We start from the raw sequence: 23,953 nt of genomic DNA, 5'->3' as shown, positions 1-23,953 counted from the left end.
TGGGACGTTAAACGGGTGTCCTGACTCTCTGAGGTCATTAAAGATCCCATGGCACTTATCGTAAGAGTAGGGGTGTTAACCCCGGTGTCCTGGCTAAATTCCCAATCTGGCCCTCAAACCATCATGGTCACCTAATAATCCCCAGTTTACAATTGGCTCATTCATCCCCCTCCTCTCCCCTGTAACTATTCCCCAGGTCGTTGCTGCAAATGAGAACGTGTTCTCAGTCAACTTACCTGGTAAAATAACGGTAAAATAAAAAATAAATAAATAAAAAGCTCTGCTTGAACATAACTCCCATTCCCCAGCTGCTTCCAAATGACTGTTTCCTTTGTTTCAGTGAACACCTCTGGTGCACAATCACTCCATTCCCCATTGTTCACAAGGTCACTCATGTGAACATAAACAGACACCAGAAAACACACACACCTGGGTTGTAGTGCTCTCATGTGCTGGGCTTTGGTCATCATGTAGCTACCTCTGATTAAACCTCTGATTTCAACCAATCACCCTCCCACTGTGTGTGGACCATAAATAACATCCAGGCTTCTAAATGCACAATGGTAGCTCATTTTAAAGTCAATGTGGAATGATAAGTACGTGTCGCGGTTGCTCGTCTCGCAGCAGTTGACGTACGGTGGAGCCCAGTTAGAGACCTTCACTCCATCCACTGCATTATGGTAATGTGTGTTTTTATAGAGCCACCACAACTTTACAGGACTACACAGTAACAGAGCCACCACAACTTTACAGGACTACACAGTAACAGAGCCACCACAACTTTACAGGACTACACAGTAACAGAGCCACCACAACTTTACAGGACTACACAGTAACAGAGCCAGAGTAGACTACCTACAGTGCATTCGGAAAGTATTCAGACCCCTTTTCTTTTTCCACATTTATTTGTTACAGCCTTATTCTAAAATGGATGAAATAAATAAATACAAATCCTCATTTACACACAATACCCCTTAATGACAACGCGAAAACAGGTTTAAACATTTTTGCAAATGTATTAAAAATAAAAAACAGATACCTTATTCAGACCGTTTGCTATGAGACTCAATTGAGCTCAGGTGCATCCTGTTTCCATTGATCATCCTTGTTTCTACAACTTGATTGGAGTCCACCTGTGGTAAATTCAATTGATTGGACATGATTTGGAAGGATTGTCCGTAGAGCTGTGAGACAGGATTGTGTCGAGGAACAGATCTGGGGAAGAGTACCAAAACATTTCTGCCTCATTGAAGGTCCCCAAGAACACAGTGGCCTCCATCATTCTTAAATGGAGGAAGTTTGGAACCAACAAGACTCTTCCTAGAGCTGGTCGCCAGCCCAAATTGAGCAATCAGGGAAGGGCCTAGGTCAGGGAGGTGACCAAGAACCCGATGATCACTCTGACAGAGCTCCAGAGTTCCTCTGTGTAGATGGGAGAACCTTCCAGAAGGACAACCATCGCTGCAGCAATCCACTAAAATCGGGCCTTTATGGTAGTAGCCAGACGGAAGCCACTCCTCAGTAAAAGGCACATGCCAGCTTGCTTGGAGTTTGCCAAAAGGCTCCTAAAGGACTCAGACCATGAGAAACAAGATTATCTGGTTTGATGAAACCAAGATTGAACTCTTTGGCCTGAATGCCAAGCCTCACATTTGAAGGAAACCTGGCACCATGAAGCATGGCAGTGGCAGCATCATGCTGTGGGGATGTTTTTCAGTGGCAGGGACTGGGAGACTAGTCCGGATCGAGGGAAAGATGAACGACGCAGAGTACAGAAAGATCCTTGATGAAAATCTGCTCCAGAGCACTCAGGACATCAGACGGGTGAAGGTTCACCTTCCAACACGACAATGACCCTAAGCACACACAGCCAAGACAACGCAGGAGTGTCTTCGGGACAAGTCTCTGAATGTCATTGAGTGGCCCAGCCAGAGCCTGGACTTGACCCCGATTGAACATCTTTGGAGAGACGTGAACATTTCTGTGCAGCGATGCTTCCCATCCAACCTGACAGAGCTTGAGAGGATATGCAGGGAATGGGAGAAACTCCCCAAATACAGTTGTGCCAAGCTTGTAGCGTCATACCTAAGACTCAAGGCTGTAATCGCTGCCAAAGGTGCTTCAACAAAGTACAGAGTAATGGGTCTGAATACTGTAAATGTGATATTTCAGTTTATTTTTAATAAATGAGCAAAAAAAATGACCCGTTTTTGCTTTGTCATTATAGGGTATTGGGTGTAGATTGACAATTTAATCAATTTTAGAATAAGGCTGTAACTTAACAAAATGTGGAGAGGTCTGAATACTTTTCCGGAGGCACTGTATATCCTGGTGGAGCTTCTGTCTCTGTATACAAGGCACAGAGAAATCAGAGAGAAGCAGGGTTATGTAAGAGTGTGGTTGAGATATTCCTCTAGACAGACCCCACATGTTTTGTCAAAGTGGTGAAAAAAGGGTTTCAGTCAGTCTGAAGCCCCCAAGGGCATGTTGGTAACTTTATATAGGCACTTGGGCAGCAGAGATGATTCAAGTGCAACACAGTATAGCAACTTTAGTTGTTGCTGTCTCAGAGAATGACTCATTACATTTAGAAAAAAATGCTGTATTTTTCTAAGTATGCCTTAGTAACTGAATTCCCTCAGTTCTTATACAAGCACTGTCATTCCTGAGTCCAGCAGGAGGTCTTACCGCTGTGTGAAATAACATGTTTGTCGGTTCCTGTTTATTTTTAACATTGTTTTTCTTTGGATATCTCCCGGCTTACATCTTTGAAACAACCCGTCAGTCAGGTGCACTCAGAGGATGCACTAGAGCAGGAGAAAAAGAAGACGGAGGTTTTGAAAGACTGACTTCCAAGTCCCAAGTAACTGTCATAGCTCAACTTGTCCCTTTAAGCATAAAGGATGAGGCAAAGAGTTCACAAAATAAAAGCAAATAGAGCCATTTTCTAACCTTGGATCTACAGTTGAAGTCGGAAGTTTACATACACTTAGGTTGGGGTCATTAAAACTCGTTTTTCAACCACTCCACAAATTTCTTGTTAACAAACTATTGTTTGGGCAAGTCGGTTAGGACATCTACTTTGTGCATGACACAAGTAATTTTTACAACAATTGTTTACAGACAGATTATTTCACTTATCATTCACTGTATCACTATTCCAGTGGGTCAGAAGTTTATATACACTAAGTTGACGGTGCCTTTAAACAGCTTGGAAAATTCCAGAAAATTATGTCGTCATAGTTTTAGAATCTTCTGATAAATTATATCAATTAGCCTGAGTCAATTGGAGGTGTACCTGTGGATGTATTTCAAGGCCTACCTTCAAACCCGGTGCCTCTTTGCTTGACATCATGGGAAAATCAAAAGAAATTAGCCAAGACCTCAGAAAAATATTGTAGACCTCCACAAGTCTGGTTCATCATTGGGAGCAATTTCCAAACGCCTGAAGGTACCACGTTCATCTGTACAAACAATGAACAACAAAGACGGAATGCAATATGACTTTATTGTGCGCTGCTAATAGGCTTCAAGGTAAAAAGGTGAATGACATTCCGCGCATGGCTAACAGGAAAGAGAAAAAACAAGACGCTATGCTGCTGATACTGTAATGACCTGGCTAGATCATAAAGGAACAATTGTCCAGACAGAGGGTTGAGTTTACGAATTTACAGTTTATTAACCCAACTTTACACAGGCTACTGTTTGGCCGTAGCCCACGCCAAATAAATGAAAGATACCCAATAAAACAACAGTGACCTTCTCTTGTGAAGGCCAGACATAAGAGAGAGAACAATGGCTAAACCTGGTCTTCACTTCCAATGCTCCATCCCCCTGCCTACATCCCCCTCAGAAAAAAATATTGAAGACCTCCACAAGTCTGGTTCATCCTTGGGAACTATTTCCAAACGTCTGAAGATACCATGTTCATCTTTACAAACAATAGTACGCAAGTATAAACACCATGGGACCGCATACCGCAGCCGTCATACCGCTCAGGAAGGAGACGCGTTCTGTCTCCTAGAGATGAACGTACTTTGGTGCGAAAAGTGCAAATCAATCCCAGAACAACAGCAAAGGACCCTCTGAAGATGCTGGAGAAAACAGGTACAAAAGTATCTATATCCACAGTAAAACGAGTCCTATATCGACATAACCTGAAAGGCCGCTCAGCAAGGAAGAAGCCACCTCTCCAAAAACGCCATAAAAAAGCCAGACTACGGTTTGCAACTGCACATGGGGACAAAGATCGTACTTCTTGGAGAAATGCCATAATGACCATCGTTATGTTTGGAGGAAAAAGGGGGAGGCTTGCAAGCCGAAGAACACCATCTCAACCGTGAAGCATGGGGGTGGCAGCATCACGTTGTGGGGGTGCTTTGCTGCAGGAGGGACAGGTGCACTTCACAAAATAGATGGCATCCTGAGGGAGGAAAATTATGTGGATATATTGAAGCAACATCTCAAGAAATCAGTCAGGAAGTTAAAGCTTGGTTGCAAATGGGTCTTCCAAATGGACAATGACCCCAAGCATACTTCCAAAGTTGTGGCAAAATGGCTTAAGGACAACAAAGTCAAGGTATTGGAGTGGCCATCACAAAGCCCTGACCTGAATCCTATAGAAAATTTGTGGGCAGAACTGAAAAAGCGTGTGCGAGCAAGGAGGTCTACAAACCTGACTCAGTTACACCAGCTCTGTCAGGAGGAATGGGCCAAAATTCACCCAACTTATTATGGTAAGCTTGTGGAAGGCTACCCAAAACATTTTGATCTAAGTTAAACAATTTAGGCAATGCTACCAAATACGAATTGAGTGTATGTAAACTTCTGACCCACTGGGAATGTGATGAAAGAAATAAAAGCTGAAATAAATAATTCTCTACTATTATTCTGACATTTCACATTCTTAAAATAAAGTCGTGATCCTAACTGACCTAAGATAGGGAATTTTTACTAGGATTAAATGTCAGGAATTGTGAAAAACTCAGTTTAAAAGTATTTGGCTAAGGTGTATGTAAATTTCCAACTTCTACTGTACATAGAAAAGAAACACAAGCATGTATGAAACTCAATAACAATTCAGCATATGAACTGGAATGTAGTGCCGTGTACCTCATACATCAAGTAAAAGTGCTCTGTGGATTTCTGAGATTTGCTTGTATATAAGACAATACTGCAGGTGCATTACCCTTTCAGGACATTAAAATGATTGGAGCTACACAGCGGATGGCGTGGGACTCATGCCATTCAACCATTTTAGAGGTCTGAAAATATCCGACAAAATTATTTTGGAGTGATCTATCCCTTTAAAACTAATCTCTATGGATGCAGTTGATTAGGATGCCAAGCTGTGATGTGTCTAGTACAAGGTTGGGGTAGATACTCATTCCATACAGTATAGTTAACACATGGCCTAAGTGAATGTGAGTGGACTGACTAATGAGGTCTTCACAGGCCTGTACGGTTCAGCTGCCTCCCTTCTTAAGATGCACGACTTCTCCTTTGTAGTCGGTTCATTATGTACAAATTATAAACCATGCCTTAATGGAAGGAAGCTTCATACCAAAATGTATTAAAGTTCACATTAATATCCACTTTGATAATCAAGTCAAGGACTCGCAGGTCCAAAGTTCAATTTTCAGCCTGACTATTGAAGCAAGTCACACTGGGGAGAAAAACAAAATACATGATTGGACAATTACCAGTAACATTTCAAGTCTTTACAATAATTCCTTTACAAGTAGGAACCAAATACATGTCAAAAATGCCTTGAGTGGCTAATCTAGCCTGACACGGTCTTTCGTAAATGATCAAAACCAATAGCTACGAATGAATTCCCACAGCTGGCATTGGAGCTAGATGATAGAAGCTCTTCCCATTCACAAGCTGATAGAAAATGTATTTCCTGAATCCTGACCAAGGTAGAATTACTGTAGCCATATCACTGCTAAGGGGAAAGCTTCATTTCCGCTCCATTGGCCTCCAGCTTTACCTTTGACCTGGGTACGTCCGTTTGGAAATTAATTAAGGGGGAAAAAAGGACCCAAAACAAAAAATTGTTTGTCAGATAGGAAGGCTTGTGTTTAGTTTGGGAACATGGCTAACAATGTCCTGACCGGGCGGAAGGGATTTGCCTGACCCAATTCGGGTCAGACGCACACAGATTAGGTTCTGATCTAGCTTCTGAAACAGCATTACGATGGAAAATAAGTGGTGCTTTATTAAGAAAAGACAAACAATTTATTTAAAAATAGGAGTATTCATGTATATTCATGTATATTCGTCATGTCTAGTATCGAGAAGGCACACTAAAACAAACATACGTACAACAACATATAACAAATAATACACAAAATATTTCACTATCCATTGTTAGAAATACAACATTACTTAAAATAATGCATCTTTTGTGAGCTAATGTAAAATGTATGAAGCAGATAATTTGGTCCGTATTTAATCCTCCAACATTGGGTCCAACGCTAGTAAGTGTGTCATGAGCACAAGCTCTGAGACTTAAACCTGAGAACTGTTGTGATTGGAAAGAACGGCATCTTTGACATTTAAGAACTAAGCCATCTCAAGTATTCTGGGACTTAAATGTTCTAGTCCTGTGAGCGTTCACTTCATACAACTCCCCCAGATGTAGGAGGATGAAGTCAAATGGAAACCACATCTTGAAATAACATGGAGGGACTAACAAACAAAAAAATATAATTTAAATTTGAAAACAATCTTGATCAAGTGCATACCGATTACCCTAATGTTCCTTTGGAAAGGTCCTTCTCGCGATTGCCGAGATTGCTTATCTCTCCCTTTCCTCTCTTTGGCAGAATTGCTACAGTACAGACCAGGGAGGTTTCTGTGACAGAGAAGAGAGAGCGAGAAAGAGAGACAGCAGATCCTGGAGAACACAGCGCTCATTACAACTCTCTGCTGCAGCTCCTCACAGGTACACACTGTCACTGAGAATACCAAACGAGGCCACAGCGCTAAGAGTCTCCTAGACAGGCTCAGCCATACAAAAACACACAGATAGGCCTAGAAAAGAAAATAACATCCATTATGTGCAGGATAGTACTATATAACAAACTAAACAACAAATCTAAATTGTTCATTAAAAAACAACTTCACTCCCAAATAGGACGTGCACCAAGCAAAGATGTGATCTCAATCCTATTAAATGGAGGCTGGGGTGTTGGAATGGATTAGCTGTAGGTAGGCTATTATTGGCCTGGAGTGGGGGAATAATTAATAGAATAATGGAAGGTACAATCCAGTATTGTTTTAGTCTCTGCTCTAATCCATAATACTATGTTACGTGACGAAACAGCCTGGGCCTCACCAACAAAGGCAACCTACTTCCCTTTCCCATATCCTCCAGTCATTAACAGGACTGTATATGGAGTCGGTCTCGGCTGCGCAGAAATCAAAGTGTTTGCTGGGTAGGGGTTTCGGGTACAGCTCAGATGAAGTTAAAGAGCTGATGAGTCAGCAGCTCGGTGACAATTAGGTTGCACAGCACAATCAACTTCCTCCATGTTTATAGCCCCCATGACCCAAATGATACGCTCTTTGGTGTGATTGTAATAAAAACAGGTAATTAGGGCCAAAGCAGGCAAAAGGTATTTTGATCCAAATAAAGTGTAGACTTACTTAGGATATGGAGTGTAAATGTGATGCTGAAACTAGATTATTGGTCTGTTACGTGAATTATTGCAAAACAATTAGTGCTGTTTTAACCTCAAGTGGCACTCCTGTCTAACAACAGAGTCCCTTATGGTTGTCCTGAAGTAGGTTAACATCTACCGTTGTCCTCTTCGCTCTAAAAGCATTTCAGCCCATTCAATTGACTACTCGTACAAATGATCTTCAGGCTGTGGTTGGGAGACCTTCCAGGGGACAGACAGCCATTGAAAAAAAAGACAGTTCCAAGGCATTGGTGAAGTCCTATGTCCAGAAATGATTGACAAAAGCTTGTATTATACATTCACTGAAGAGGTCCATGTTGTTCCTTTAAATAAGGAGGCGTAGAAGAAACGTTGGACTAACTAGCCTGGAACATCCTTCAGTGTTGTACAGTAATGTCAGAGGGGCAAAATGTCAAATGTCCACTATGCATAATGTTTGTCTATAAAATAAAATAAAAGAGCCAAGAAGGCAACCATGTGGTGAATGTCACACCACCAGGTAAGGCCTCAAAGGTCAAAGGGAAGGGGTCAAAAGGTCCTATGGGGGGGGGGGGTTTAAAGGTTGCCATCGTCCAGCATCTTATTGACACCGTCGCAAATCCTCTGCAGGTGGTTGCGGTACACCTCAGAGGGGCCGTAGAGAGCTGCCAGGAAGTCACAGTCTGCGAATTGGTTGAACACGTGGTTGACCCGTGAGTGGCTCTTGGCTGTTAGGTGGCGGTTGATTGCCTGGTGCAGCAGCTCACGGCACTCATTCAGGATGGCGCTCATCACACGCCGGTCGAATGTGAACTCGATCTGGTGGAAGCTGACAGCTGTCATGGCCAGTGTGTGCACCTTCTTCCTGGAAAGGAGACGGTGGCCATTGTTGTTATGCATGATGGCTTAGGTACAGTAGATGGCAAAGGACATCCCATTTCTCAGAGGGCCACAGTTTTTTTTTTCTCAGCCCAACACAATGATTGTTTTCATTAGGGCTGGAATAAAAACCTGTGCAAATTACAGCCCTCAACAACCAGGGTTGGCAACCCTAATCAAATACTATTATACTCCTATTAAAGATGCACTCTAGGATCTTAAGCATAACACATTTGTAACATAGTACAAATTGGATGAAGTAGTACACAATTGGATGACGTAGTACAAAACTTGATGACGTAGTACACACACAAAAAAAACAGGGACCCCTTTGGCCTCATGAGCACCACTTTCAAAATCACTGGCTGAAATTATACAACAGTTTGACAGTGCATATTTAACGCTATCTACAGCCATAATTATTAAATACATCAATCATAAATCAACCTGAAGCCCTCGACCAGCACCAGTTCCTCCCCGCTGAACTGGTTGTTGCGGTAGAGGACACCCAGCTTCACCACCATCTTGATGAGGTTCTTGATGATCTTCTGGGCCTCCTTGCGGTTGCGTGTGTACTCCTTGGTGACGCGGTAGAGCTCGTCCAGCACCTCGCTGCTGGTGTCATCAATGAACAGGTTGGCCACGCTCTTGGTGGCCATCTTGCTCATCAGCTTCTTCTGGGCCTGAAGGGCCAGGCTCTTAGTACTGAAGGAGTCCATGATGACGTCTGGAGAGAGAGAGAGAGAGAGAGGTCATACAGATGGACACTCACTAGGTGACCCAGGTTTATTCGGCCAAAAAAATGTTGCAAAAAAACTAATCTTTGCGACATGTGTAATGGAGAAATTTTCCAAAGATCGACAACATTTTAATCTGTTCGACTGTGGTGGATTTTTCTTGTCAAACATTCTTTATTGCGACAAATGATGGAAACTAAATAATAATTGGAGAATAATTTTGAAGGTACGCGGGGCGGGGCACATGGTGTCATCACGTAACTAGAAAAGCTCCACTCCCACATTTCATTCTAAATGCCTAAATCTGTTTTTTTCCCACTATAACAATGATGTTTTTTTGCAGGACAAGGATGGTCCTGACTTTCAAGAATGCCTGAATTGATTCGCCTTACATTTATGGTTGGCTGGCAAGCTTCACCATCCAATTATTTCAGATCTACAGGAGTGCAAGTATGACCATGTCACGGACCGCGGCGATACGTTAGCACATGATCATTTTTAGAATATGGCAAATATTAGTCAATTATTGCATTCTATCCATGCTGGCTTTCGCGGGCTACCTGAGACATGAAACAGATAGGTGGGATGTCATACACGCTGTCGACAATTTATTATTGCGCAATTTGCCTAAATTGCTAATGGAAACACTTTAACCACTTAATTTTTATTCTACACTGTAGGTTTTTAGAGAAAAGGTGTATGTTTTTTTCCCGGTGTGACATCATTATGTCCAGCAGTTTTTTAATCGACACAAGATAGTTCAAAGGAAACGTACCCGTAGCAGGCAATTGTCAAATCTATTTTCAATGCCAACTTTTTAAATGTCTACAAAAAAACAAAAATCACTGGACAAGTTAATGGAAACATACTGAAACCTGATGGTAGATTTTCTTCATTTTGAATTACATACTTAGAGGAAATAACAGACATTTATCTGGGATGCATTCATGACAAGATATGGGAAACATCTTTGCCTTTTGCATTTTTGGCGCCAGCAGATGACCCAAAATCATTTTTAAAAAGAAGAGGAAACATACTGCAGACAGACAATGAACAACTGTTTTATGCAAATGATCACATCTGATTATTTCCTTTTCTTATCTGGATGAAGAGTCACTGAAGAGTCTTGCTGTAAGTGTGAACTACTAGCATCCATTCCGATAACTATGATGTCATGGGACATGAACAACCAGTCCCTACAAAAGCTTGGCTAATCACAGAGATACCAGTGACATGACACAATAATGACATAATCAGATAAATTATTTGACCATATTAGTGATTTAAATACTTGGATGGCCCACAACTTCCTCCAGCTAAATCAAGACAAGACAGTGGTACTTATTGTTGGAGCCAAAGCACAGAGAGAGAATCTGGCCGCACATTTTAATTCATTGGCAATAAAGATAAAACACAGGTAAAAAAAACCTAGGTGTCATTTTAGATTCTGAACTCAATTTCGAATCACACATTAGGAATGTGACCAAATAGCTTTTTACCACATGAGCAACATTGATGAGGTGTGGCCGTTTCTCTCTCAGGCTGGTACACAGAGAGACACATCCATGCTTTTATTACAAGCAGGCTTGACTACTGTAATGCTCTCCTGTCTGATCTACCCAAGAAAGCTATTGGTCAACTGAAAAACATACAGAATGCTGCAGCACGGGTACTGACCAAGACCTGATGGAGAGCACACATTACACCGGTTTTAAAAGCTCTGCACTGGCTGAATTTTAAGATTCTTCGATTTGTTTTAAAATCAATCCATGATCAATACATGATTGACCCCAATACATGTCAGACATGCTTTTAAGTTATGTACCCCGTAGGTCCCTCAGGGTCCTCTGGCACTGGCCTTTTAACCATCCCAAAGCCTAGGACCAAGAGGCACGGAGAGGCAGCCTTTAGTTATTATACCCTCAGCCTCTGAAATAACCTGCCAGAGAATCTGAGGGGTACGAAACTTTGGACATATTTAAAAGAGCTGCTATAACTTTTAAGCTTTGCTTTTCCTCAGGGTGCATTTTTGTTCTCAGTTTTTATTGTTATTCTTTTGTTTTTTATCCACGTATGTTTTCTGTGTAGTAAAACATTTATTATAAAAAATATATATATTCTGTGAAGTGCATTGCGTTGCATCCATGTCTGAAATGTGCAATATACATATAGCTTGATTTCAATTTCTGCAAAGCAGAATAATACACATTTAGAACACAAAATAGTTTTTTTTGTGTGACGATTGCAAAGGGAACAACTGAATGTATTCAACCAAAATGTATCTTCTGCATTTAGCCAAACCCCTCTGAATCAGAGAGGTGCAGGGGGCTGCCTTAGTCAATGTCATCGGCACCCGGGGAGCAGTTGTTGTGGGCAGAACAGCATGTTTTTTTTCCTACCTTGCCAGCTCAGGGATTTGAACCAGCAACCTTTCGGTTACTGGCCCAACGCTCTTAACCGCTAGGCTACCTGCTATAACATGTGCGTATTTGTGAAGAGGCTAGCTCCAAGCTCTCTCTCTGTGTGTGTTTGTGTCACCTGCCAAATGACAATGACTCAGAGGAAGCCTCAACACATTGTGGCAGCTCATAAACAATGGGTCAGGAGGCCACAGGCTTTCACATCTTCTCCATTTCCTCAGCCAGATGAGCCCGGGCCCCAGACATTACAGCAGCAGCGTCGCAACAACAGGAACAACAGGTTCAGGTTCAGCCTGCCTCAGCCCCTAATGAAGTAGGATGAGGTTAACCCTAGATACAGCTCTAAAGTCAGGGTCTCATTTTATGGTTAGAAGTTATGGCAGGTAAGCTGAGCCTAGATCTGTGCCCATCTCTGGCATGCCACACGTCAGTATTTATGCCCGTTAAAGAGAAACATTACATGCTACATTAGTATCACCTCTAATATATGTCAGTATCCTAGCAATCTTTACTTCCTCCAAGATGAAAACAACATCAAACATTTATTAAAATCCTAAAATGTGATCGGATACTTATCCGAGTGCTCATATTCATGAACAGCAATATTTGCAATGTGCTATTTAAGCAATAAGGCCTGAGGGGGTGTGGTATTTGGCCAATATACCAGGGATAAGGGCTGTTATTAAGCGCGACGCAACGCAGAGTGCCTGGACACAACCCTTAGCCGTGGTATATTGGCCATATACCACAAACCCCCGAGGTGCCTTATTGCTACTATAAACTGGTTACCAATGTAATTAGCGCAGTAAAAATACATATTTTGTCATACCCCTGCTATACAGTCTGATATACCACGGCTGTCAGCCAATCAGTATTCAGGGCTCAAACCACCCAGTTTATAATAGTGTATAGCAGCTGACCGACTGCATAATGAAATGGGCCTGCTATGTGACTTGTGTGATTTCCACTCTTCTCCGTCTTTTCAAGAATAACATTCGGTCTCCTTTGAGAGTGTCAGCGGGAGGCCTTTTCTTCCAAGGGAGTACCCATGTTACAAACCCGACAAGCTCTCCCTGCAACACTGTCAGAGAGAGGGATACTATGCCCCTCTATCAGTGGATGTAAAAACCGCCACTTTGCCTGCCACATTCAATCACAATGTGTCAATGAGAATCTGAACAGGGATGCTTTGAGGTTAGCGACAATTCATCTCACGGCAAACAAAGAAAATCTAAAGTTCACGTCTCTGCTGTAATTATGAAAAAACGTATTCAGTTTTAGAAAAAAATACACCTTTCAGAGCCTGGAGAGTGATTTTCAGGTGGCTCATTAAATGTCTCTCCCGTCAGAGAGAGAAGAACTGTCATGTAGTCAGTGGCTGATGACTAAAATTATAAAAGCCTGTATTTGTCTTCCACCGCGGTCATTCCAAACACTTAACTTCAGATGTGATGGATACTCAAAGCTTTAAGTTTTACTCAAAGCAAAAGAATGACACAACAAATTCTTCCCAGAGCTGGCAATCAGAAATGCAGGGAGATCCTCTCTCTCTCTTGATGTCTCTCTTTTTCATGAGATGGAAGGCTTCATGAAAGGATCCTCTTGGGACAAGTGTTTAGAATGATGAAACGATTTTCTATCAAGAATTCCTACCTTGGAACTGTGCAGTGTGAGTTATGGCCAAATATAAGCTGTTGTGTGAACCGGGCCCAGACAGAGAAAGCTTGGCCAAGCTTGACTCCCATCTCAGCACTATTTATACAGGCAATGCTTTAATGGATCAAAACAGAACAAGGCATGACAGCGACAACAATACTGTGTGTTCAGGCAAAATATACACCACCAACAACAACAGCGCAATTAATACTGGTTTTGTGGGAGCTGTATAGGCACTCTGGAATGAGAGACAAAAGGATGCTGGCTTATCAATTGGATTTACAGTTTATCCAGAGAGTGCTTAAACCAGTTTAAAAAACAACAACCAAGACCTTAGTCAAAGCAGAACAGGCAGGCAAATATGTCAACATGTAGGCTAGAAGGCACACATGACTCATAGAAATGAAACACTACCCTGGGCCTCTTTGGCAGCAAGGGATCCGGCCAGGCCAGCGTGCCCAGAAACACTCACCCTTCTGCAGGTGAAAAGTGTTCTCCACAGGCTCCATGCTGGGTGTGGTGAGAGGCTCAGAGAGGGTCTGTGGAGATTGGAGGGCCAAGCATGTGGCTCAAGCTCTGAACGTCTGTCTACTTACTGGTCTACCTGTCTAAAGTAGCGTTGCGTGTTTTTTTTATTATTATTTTTTTTTTTTAAATCACTGGGGAAGACATATTGCAACCTATGTGTTGTAATAATTGCGTTGTTTGCTCTATAACCTGTTAATTCATATTCCTTGCGACCGTGATATATAGGCCTAAATGCAGAGACAATAAGAAGACAGTGGCAGAATAAATTCAACCACACCTTTGTTTTATCACAAAACCAGATATCAACCTCTGTCCAGTGAAGTCCACAAAGCATATTGCATGTACAGTAACAGACACTTACATGACCTACAGCATGATCAAGCAAGATAATGTTTCCGAACACTAAACAACTATTGATTTAGAACCACAGAGTTACCGCAAGTCACAAAGATAACAGGACCTGCCTCCACTATTCCAGCACCATTTCAACATCATCTCTGCTTTGTCTACTACAGTGACAACTAAAAGATACCAAAAATGATTTAGTCCAATCAATGTAAGCTAAATATGTGGCTGTCCATGGTTCTGATTTCTGTGTGTGTATGCGTACGTTCATGCAAGAAGAAAAACATGTTTACTCACCCTACTTGTAGAGAAACACCAATGTCATCCTCTCATGTTGAGGAAACAGTCTATCACTCTGTCATACTATACACACTTTTATATTTTGTTATTCTAGGCTACCAGGCTAAGATGCTTGCTCGCTAGCCTAACTTCCATTCATAGGCAACGTTAACTAGTTAACATTAGCCTTCTACATCTAGCTACTGTACATATTGAACATCCCTCCTTTCAGGCCAGGAGCACAACAATGTATGAATTAATAGTTGGATCAGAATCTCCATTATAATCATTGGCCAGTACAGAGAATTAAGTAAAACCACAAGTCCAAATCCCTATTTCCATCCATGGCTAATTTAGGAAAGGGACAATTTTACCTGGCTTCCCTTGACACTTTTTTTGGGTGCACAAAGACCACTCACAGTTGAGCTTGTGCAGTTTAGCTCAACACTGCTTGGCTCATTTATATGCTCGCTGGCTTCCTTTGCCTTCAATGGTATGGGCGGCAACAACGTCATACTCGTTTGGACCAGACAGCATCAGATATGGCCTAGACGGAGACAGAGGGGGCGCTATTTCGCTCGCTCGGATGCTTTCTCCTGTGAGATACATTCAGCCTCTTGCGAATTGAAAGAAAATAATATAACACAATGACAAAAAATAAATACAATTAAAATCATTTCTACTTTTTTGGGGGGGGGAAGCCTGGCTTCCCTTGGCATCCATGAATACACCCCACTGCCTGTCGGTCAGGCTAGTAGGATTGTCAGATGAGAGCCCCAGTGATTGGATACACCCGGAGCTCCCTGTCCTGCCCACTCAGCCTCAGGCCCCGCCCCACCCCACTCCTAAACCCCAGGACAAATTAGACTAATCCCCACCCAATCTCAAGGCTGCTACCCCCAACTCAAAACTAGACTGGCTGGCAGAAAACCTGTGTAGAAGTTTCCATGAAACGACTTTAAAAAAAATCAAGGTGGAATAACTAAGCATGTCTGGAAATATTGTATCTACATTACTTCGAACAAGGGTTTATATTATTCTGGAGTGAATAATATGTTTTAGCCTACATACATAACATGAATTCAAAATAGGGTAAAGGGAGGGAGGAAATCCCCATAGACTTTTTCAGTACTGTAACGTGTCTCAGGAACTTATATTTACAGAAATGTATGATATCCCCCTTATTTACAATAAGAGACAATGCACAAGAGCGATTCCACGCCGGCACAGCCCAAATTTTTGTTGGGCTCTCTGATTGTTCTGGCAATTCTCACATAAATTCAGTGGGAGGAAGGATGCTTAACATTTGTATTACAAAATCATGAAAGTGGCCATTTTAGACCTTTTTTTAGACCTACAGTGGGGTCTAAAAATTGGAGCAAAAATGAATATATTAAATAATTAAAATACTAAGCATATTCTATACTCAAAAAATTGGGGAATTGTATTATTTTAAACTAATACAATTGCTCAGAGAAAGAAATGTTTAACAAGTAAGATGTTTTTCTTCCTCAAAAAGATACACCCTTGTTTTCAATACCTCACCATGCGAGGATAGTGGCACTGAGCCTTTTTCAATTTTTTTGGCAAACCATAATTTTCGGACTTAAATGTCTACATGTAAGACCCTACGATCTGTGAATCGTACAGACATCTTGGTGTCTTTATACTCTTTATAGTGTGCTCTAAAATACAGAGTATGGCTATATTCTGCAAAAAAAAAATTGCATTCATTTATTCAACAAATATTATTATAAATATTTAAAAAGTACCCTTTGTGATTGAGCTTATTTTTAGACATTTTATGGAACAATGTACTCTTCAAACACATCAAATTTCCAGGTTGGGCTCTCTGCTACTTTTGATGAAATGATCTATTTTTGTACATACAAATTGACATTATTGGTGAATCCATTTTCCCCATTTACTGTGTTGGTGGTGCTCATAAAATGTATCAAAAATTGTAAAAGTATCAGAGAGCACACACTGGAAATTGTATATACGGTGCGTTCGGACAGTATTCAGACCCCTTCACCTTTCGTTACAGCCTTATTCTAAAATGTATTAAATTTAATTTTTTCCCCTCATCAATCTACACACAAATACCCCACAATGACAAAGAAAAACAGGTTTAGAAATTTTTGCAAATGTATTAAAAATTTAAAAAAAAAAATGAAATATCACATTTACAATTATTCAGACCCTCAGTACTTTGTTGAAGCACCTTTGGCAGCGATTACAGCCTTGAGTCTTATTGGGTATGACGCTACAAGCTTGGCAGACCTTTATATGGGGAGTTTCTCCCATTCTTCTCTGCAGATCCTCTTAAGCTTTGTCAGGTTGGATAGGGAGCGTCGCTGCACAGTTATTTCCAGGTCTCTCCAGAGATGTTCGATTGGGTTCAAGTCCGAGCTCTGGCTGGGCCACTCAAGGACATTCACAGACTTTTCCCGAAGCCACTCCTGCATTGTCTTGGCTGTGTGCTTAGGGTCGTTGTCCTGTTGGAAGGTGAACCTTCACCCCAGTGTGAGCGCTATGGAGCAGGTTTTCATCAAGGATCTCTCTGTACTTTGCTTCGTTCATCTTTCCCTCGATCCTGACTAGTCTCCCAGTCCCTGCCACTGAAGAACATCCCCACAGTAGGATGCTGACACCACCATGCTTCAACGTAGGGATGGTATTGGCCAGGTGATAAGCGGTGCCTAGTTTCCTCCAGACGTGACGCTTGGCATTCAGGCCAAAGAGTTCAATCTTGCTTTCATCACACCAGAGAATCTTGTTTCTCATGGTCTGTGAATCTTTAGGTGCCTTTTGGCAAACTCCAAGGGGGCTGTCATTTGCCTTTTACTGAGGAGTGGCTTCCATTTAGCCACTCTACCATAAATGCCTGATTGGTGGAGTGCTGCAGAGATGGTTGTCCTTCTGGAAAGTTCTCCCATCTCCACAGAGGAACTCTGGAGCTCTGTCAGAGTGACCATCGGGTTCTTGGTCACCTCCCTGACCAAAGCCCTTCTCCCCCAATTGCTCAGTTTGGCCAGGCGGCCAGCTCTAGGAAGAGTCTTGTTGGTTCCAAACTGCTTCCATTTAAGAATGATGGAGGCCACTGTGTTCTTGGGGACCTTCAATGCTGCATACATTTTTTGGTACCCTTCCCCAAATCTGTGCCTCGACACAATCCTGTCTTGGAGCTCTATGGACAAATCCTTTAACTTCATGACTTGGTTTTTGCTCTGACATACACTATCAACCTTTCCAAATCGTGTCCAGTCAATTTAATTGAATTTACCACAGGCAAACTCCAATCAAGTTTTAGAAACATCTCAAGGATGATCAATGGAAACAGGATGCACCTGAGCTCAATTTCGAGTCCCATAGCAAAGGGTCTTAATATTTATGTAAATAAGGTATATGTCTTTTAAAACATTTGCAAAAATGCCTAAAAATCTGTTTTCGCATTGTCATTATGGGTATTGTGTGTAGATTGATGAGTGGCAAAAATTATTTAATCCACTTTAGAATGAGGCTGTAACTTAACAAAATGTGGAAAAAGTGAAGGTCTCTGAATACTTTGAATGCACTGTACTTGTAGAGTATATTGTTAAAAAAAAGTTTTTTAAATGAACTAAATCAAAAAGGGTACTTGACATAACAAATTAATCTACTAAATTATATTTCAGAATAAGCGATACTCCTAATAGTGTGCTCTAAAATGTGGAGTATAATGACACTAAGGGGGTTTTCACATATGAAATTGAGTACCCTGGTGGTGTTTCCTGGAGCGTTATTAGCAAAACGCACATTGTACATGACGTTAGCGAGCTAGCTTGTTTACAACAGAGAAAAACGTTCCCCGCGACTCGCGCTGCTGCGTCACAATACCTGGTATTTTGGTCCTGGATCTTTGACCCGCTACTCACGCAGGTCCAGGATTCATTTCAGCCAGAGTTCACATGCTTTATAGCGCTCTCAGGGTACCAAACACTACAGGATCCAGATCATATGGTATGTGAAGATATGAGAAAGTGATATGTGATATGTGAAAGCACCCTTGGTGTATTCTGTTTCACATACGTTTCATGGATCATTGGGTCTAACAGGGGGCATGTATAGGTCTAAAAAGTTCCTAAAATTGCAATGTCATGGTTCTCAAAAATGGTTTGTGTTACAAATTTAAAAAGCATTTCAAACGTCTTTCCTCCCAATGAAGTATCTATGTGAGAATTGCCAGAACAATCTGAGATATACCCAAAATATTTTCAGGCTGCTGGCATGGAATCACCCAAAATGGTCTTGTAAGATGTAGTTGTGATTTGTGTTGAGTCTGAACTGATCACCTCACAATCAGCTATTCACATGAAACATTTCCACCGTCTGGTAATGAATTAGGATCAAATCAAATCAGATTTTATTTGTCACATACACGTGGTTAGCAGATGTTAATGCGAGTGTAGCGAAATGCTTGTGCTTCTAGGTCCGACAATGCAGTAATAACCAACGAGTAATCTAACAATTCCACAACAACTACCTTATACACACAGTGTAAAGGAATGAAAGAATATGTACATAAAGATATATGAATAAGTGATGGAACAGAACGGCATAGGCAAGATGCAGTAGATGGTATCGAGTACAGTATATACATATGAGATGAGTAATGTAGTGTATGTAAACATTATATGAAGTGGCATTGTTTAAAGTGGCTAGTGATACATTTTTTTCATCAATATTTACATTATTAAAGTGGCTGGAGTTGAGTCAGTATGTTGGCAGCAGCCACTCAATGTTAGTGGTGGCTGTTTAACAGTCTGATGGCCTTGAGATAGAAGCTGTTTTTCAGTCTCTCGGTCCCTGCTTTGATGCACCTGTACTGACCTCGCCTTCTGGATGATAGTGGGGTGAACAGGCAGTGGCTCGGGTGGTTGTTGTCCTTGATGATCTTTATGGCCTTCCTGTGACATCGGGTGGTGTAGGTGTCCTGGAGGACAGGTAGTTTGCCCCCGGTGATGCGTTGTGCAGACCTCACTACCCTCTGGAGAGCCTTACGGTTATGGGCGGAGCAGTTGCCGTACCAGGCGGTGATACAGCCCGACAGGATGCTCTCGATTGTGCATCTGTAAAGGTTTGTGAGTGCTTTTGGTGACAAGCCAAATTTCTTCAGCCTCCTGAGGTTGAAGAGGCGCTGCTGCGCCTTCTTCACCACGCTGTCTGTGTGGATGGACCAATTCAGTTTGTCCGTGATGTGTACGCCGAGGAACTTAAAACTTACTACCCTCTCCACTACTGTTCCGTCGATGTGGATAGGGGGGTGCTCCCGCTGCTGTTTCCTGAAGTCCACGATCATCTCCTTTGTTTTGTTGACGTTGAGTGTGAGGTTATTTTCCTGACACCACACTCCGAGGGCCCTCACCTCCTCCCTGTAGGCCGTCTCATCATTGTTGGTAATCAAGCCTACCACTGTAGTGTCGTCTGCAAACTTGATGATTGAGTTGGAGGCGTTCATGGCCACGCAGTCGTGGATGAACAGGGAGTACAGGAGAGGGCTCAGAACGCATCCTTGTGGGGCGCCAGTGTTGATGATCAGAGTGGTGGAGATGTTACCTACCCTCACCACCTGGGCGCGGCCCGTCAGGAAGTCCAATACCCAGTTGCACAGGGCGGAGTCGAGACCCAGGGTCTCGAGCTTGATGACGAGTTTGGAGGGTACTATGGTGCTAAATGCTGAGCTGTAGTCGATGAACAGCATTCTCACATAGGTATTCCTCTTGTCCAGATGGGTTAGAGCAGTATGCAGTGTGGTTGCGATTGCGTCGTCTATGGACCTGTTGGGGCGGTAAGCAAATTGGAGTGGGTCTAGGGTGTCAGGTAGGGTGGGAGGTGATATGGTCCTTGACTAGTCTCTCAAAGCACTTCATGATGACGGAAGGGAGTGCTACGGAGCAGTAGTCGTTTATCTCAGTTACCTTAGCTTTCTCGGCGACAGGAACAATGGTGGCCCTCTTGAAGCACGTGGGAACAGCAGACTGGGATAAAGATTGATTGAATATGTCCGTAAACACACCAGCCAGCTGGTCTGCGCATGCTCTGAGGACGCGGCTGAGGATGCCGTCTGGGCCTGCAGCCTTGCGAGGGTTAACATGTTTAAATGTTTTACTCACGTTGGCTGCAGTGAAGGAAAGTCCGCAGGTTTTGGTAGCGGGCCGTGTCAGTGGCACTGTATGGCTGCTGCATATGTATCTTTCATCAAGTTTTTCCCTGTCCTCTCCTCTTGAGCTGTTGCATAACAGTGGAGGTGCTAATGGGTGCTGGAAACTCAGTTTTGTATGGCTATATGTGTGTGTGTGTGGTGCATGCATACATGGTTGTGCAGGTATATATGGTGTTTGAGTGGGTCTATTTGGTGTGTGAGCGTGCACAGTATGTACCTCGGTGTGTTTCAAATTTTAATGTCACATGCACAAGTACAGTGAAATAGCTTTGTGAGTGTGCGCGTGTGCCGCCGCTCTCTCATCCTCCTACACTGTATCAGGGGTTGTGCACAGTGCCTAATAGGGAGACAGTGCCTAATAGGGAGACAGTGCCTTCACTCACAAACCATCCTCTTTTACAGTCTTCTCAGATCTAAAAGAGCCTGCTGCTGTTTAATAATGAATGTGGCTTCATAAAATGTATCACAGATTAATAATTGATACAACCAATTTAAAAAATAGACCATGGTAAGAAGTTTGCTGTGATGCCACAGGTGAACAAGGAACAGGCCTGAACAAGGAACAGGCCTATATATATATATATTTTAATAGTGTTCTATTGTAACATTGTAATGATGTTGATTGTTTTTTGCCCAGGGACTACAGATGAAAATTAGCTCTCTAGCTAAATCTGGTGCAATGGCATGTTTTAATTACATTTTTATATAACCAGGCAAGTCAGTTAAGAACAAATTCTCATTTACAATGACGGCCTACCCCGGCCAAACCCGGACGACGCTGGGCCAATTGTGTGCAGCCCTTTGCACCCTGACAAATCGACATAAATAAAGAATAAAGAGAAACGATGTCCCAAATCTATGTCATTTGTCTCTAGTCTGTCATTTATGGTCTACTTTCTAGGTAGGATAGGGAGGGTTCACTGCCCTTCCAAGGGGATGTGGACAGATTGTTTTAAGTTTCCTAGGTAACAGCTGAAGCTGCCTGGCCAACTGAACTTTGAAGTCTTGTAATCAGGTGAAACATCTCTGTGCTGCTCTTGTCAATGAGTTAACTTCCATCACCACAGGAATAATCATACATTTCCAGCAGCGTTTGAGTGGCAGAAATCATGACAAACAGGTTCAACATCTATTCATGTTACGGAAATTAAGCTGGCTTCCTGACCAAAGTATACCTCAGTTCTCAGTTAGCTGAGCAACCAAACTTTAGCAGTAACTGACCTACTTGGTTGTCAGCCATAGCCAGCAAGGGTAGCAACGTACATACACAGTGGGGTAGCAACAATAAATCATTTCTGGTTAAAGCTGCAAAAGGTAACTCATTCAAGGCCGCAATTCATGCAAACGTTCATATTCTCCTTTTACTAGTGAGATGAACATAGTTAGTGCTGTATGATAAATTGTACTACCTGCCAGAAAATACACAGAGAGGGTATTCATACACATACTTCAAAGAGAATGAATGGCTTGTGCAGGAAATAATATTTGGAGCATGTCAATTCAGCATAGTTTACCTCAACTTTTGGAGTTGAATTATGTTTATATAGGCTCACTATGTGATAGAAGTTTAAAAATTCAAGAAAGAAATATGAAAAACACTAAGCTACACCATTCATCACGATTTTTATTTTATTTTTTAAAGTTAACTTCATATTGTAAAGCTGTCTTTCAAAACTCATACTGTATATTAATCAAACAAAAATAAAAATCGAATTCTAAATATTCTTCTATATCGTATATTAATTATTGAAAATCTAATGATATTACACCCCTATTCAGGTTGTGGGCTAACTGGGCACCCCTTCCTTGACCCAATTCTTCCACCTCCCCCACCCCAAACAATACTATGTGTTTCTCAAAGACTTTAATCTTTATCATTCAGTAAAATACCATTCATTTACCTTTCCTTCAAATCAAACAGGATGCGGGGCGTGAGTCAAGACACCGCGGAGTACACTGCTACAATTTAATCTAGGATAAATCTTGAGTCTTCATCATGGCAATCCATAGCAAATCCATGTACAGCTCCATGAATCGGACCTTCGTCTTTCCTCGAGAAAAAGTCTCTTCTCAGTCGACTTAATGTAAATGTATGTTGTATTAGGTACTATTGTGTAAATAATTGAGTGTTTTCTTCTCTCCCTGTTGTAACCCGACTCCTACTCACAAAAAGTTTCAAACTGAATGACTTCGAAAGTTTAAGATTGATGGTATTATGGACCAATGGAAGAGCCTAGTAAGATTGACCAAACCAATCATATTGTGGGAAAAGCCATTTATAGAGTCAACATTCCGTATCCCCCTCCCCTCCCCATTCGGTTTCCAGTAATTACCCTCATCTATCTCCGAAATCCAAGGTTGAGAATTTCCCAAATAAAATGGCATTAAGGGAACAATGAGCAGGAACTATGGGGAGTTGGTTAATGTTATAAACAAAAAGTCCAGTGGACTACACAATTATTTAATCATAACTCATGAAGATGAATATTTGACCTCATTAAAGGAAAATATTGCCTCAGTAGCTGAGTTGAGTAACTTTATTAATCACAAACGGATTTATACATAACAACGAGAGAGAGAGAGATTGAAAAACAAGACATTAAGTGTTTAACAGCAGATGTTTTCTGGAAAGGACAGCACAGTTTCCCCCCTGGTCTATGAAGTGATGGGTTTAGCAGAAATTCCTGAGGTTATGTTGTTCATTGTGAATAGCATGTTTTAAACAATCAACAAGCTCTTTTTTTCTGTTATGGACCTGATAAAAACGAACATAAATAACTCATAAACATTCAAACCATATTATATAGGGCTATTTCAAACAGATATTGTAGGTTACATGCATAATCTTAATCGTATTTATAGGATATCACCACATTCATATAGTTAGTTCATAGGCTACTCTGCAATCCAGTCATCCATAATATTATTGATTTTTATGCTTATTGTCATCCTTATCACAGCATTCCTGCAACCGCGTGGTGCATTGGGTTGTGTTAATTCGATGGTAAGCTTGTTCAGGAGCGCCATTTAGTGGAGTGTTTGGATATTGCCACTTTCTAACCAATGACATATTGTAGCAAACAGTGATACACTGTAGCTCATCTTTGAGCCACACTATAACCATTGAGATACACACTCTATTAATTGTTCTTAAATTGTCATGTATCCTACATAGAAACACCCATAGAAAGGTGACCGAATAATGATTAAACTTGATTACATACATGTTCTCTGTGA

The 23,953-nt window shown here is 41.7% G+C and overlaps 1 protein-coding gene across 2 annotated transcripts; it reads right to left on the bottom strand.

Annotated features, from left to right (window-relative positions):
• Nucleotides 1–5,545: 5,545 nt before the first annotated feature.
• On the bottom strand, nucleotides 5,546–22,919 carry LOC129810802 (tumor necrosis factor alpha-induced protein 8-like protein 1). Of its 2 annotated transcripts, none has more exons than XM_055861697.1 (3): nucleotides 22,618–22,919; nucleotides 8,994–9,273; nucleotides 5,546–8,532 (listed from the first exon to the last, which is right to left on the bottom strand). In XM_055861697.1, exons 2-3 carry the CDS (start codon nucleotides 9,263–9,265, stop codon nucleotides 8,244–8,246), a joined length of 561 nt encoding a protein of 186 aa, XP_055717672.1. In that variant the 5' UTR covers nucleotides 9,266–9,273; nucleotides 22,618–22,919; the 3' UTR covers nucleotides 5,546–8,243. The 2 variants fall into 2 exon arrangements, with proteins under 2 accessions (XP_055717672.1, XP_055717673.1); XM_055861698.1 differs by lacking the exon at nucleotides 22,618–22,919 and adding an exon at nucleotides 11,251–11,348 and having other exon boundaries at nucleotides 8,994–9,244.
• Nucleotides 22,920–23,953: the final 1,034 nt, after the last annotated feature.

This window comes from Salvelinus fontinalis, chromosome 14 (assembly GCF_029448725.1).
Source record: "Salvelinus fontinalis isolate EN_2023a chromosome 14, ASM2944872v1, whole genome shotgun sequence".
NCBI classification, from domain to species: domain Eukaryota; kingdom Metazoa; phylum Chordata; class Actinopteri; order Salmoniformes; family Salmonidae; genus Salvelinus; species Salvelinus fontinalis.
The sequence above is the reverse complement of the archived record's forward strand: the minus strand, read 5'-3'. Positions and strand labels throughout refer to the sequence as shown.

Coding starts and splice junctions, on each gene's coding strand:
- LOC129810802 (XM_055861698.1), bottom strand. CDS start 11,310: ATGCACCCTGAGGAAAAGCAAAGCTTAAAAGTTATAGCAGCTCTTTTA. Junction 9,245..11,250: donor CTCTTTTAAATATGTCCAAA/GTTTCGTACCCC, acceptor TTCAGTACTAAG/AGCCTGGCCCTTCAGGCCCA. Junction 8,533..8,993: donor GTGCTGGTCGAGGGCTTCAG/GTTGATTTATGA, acceptor TCTCCTTTCCAG/GAAGAAGGTGCACACACTGG.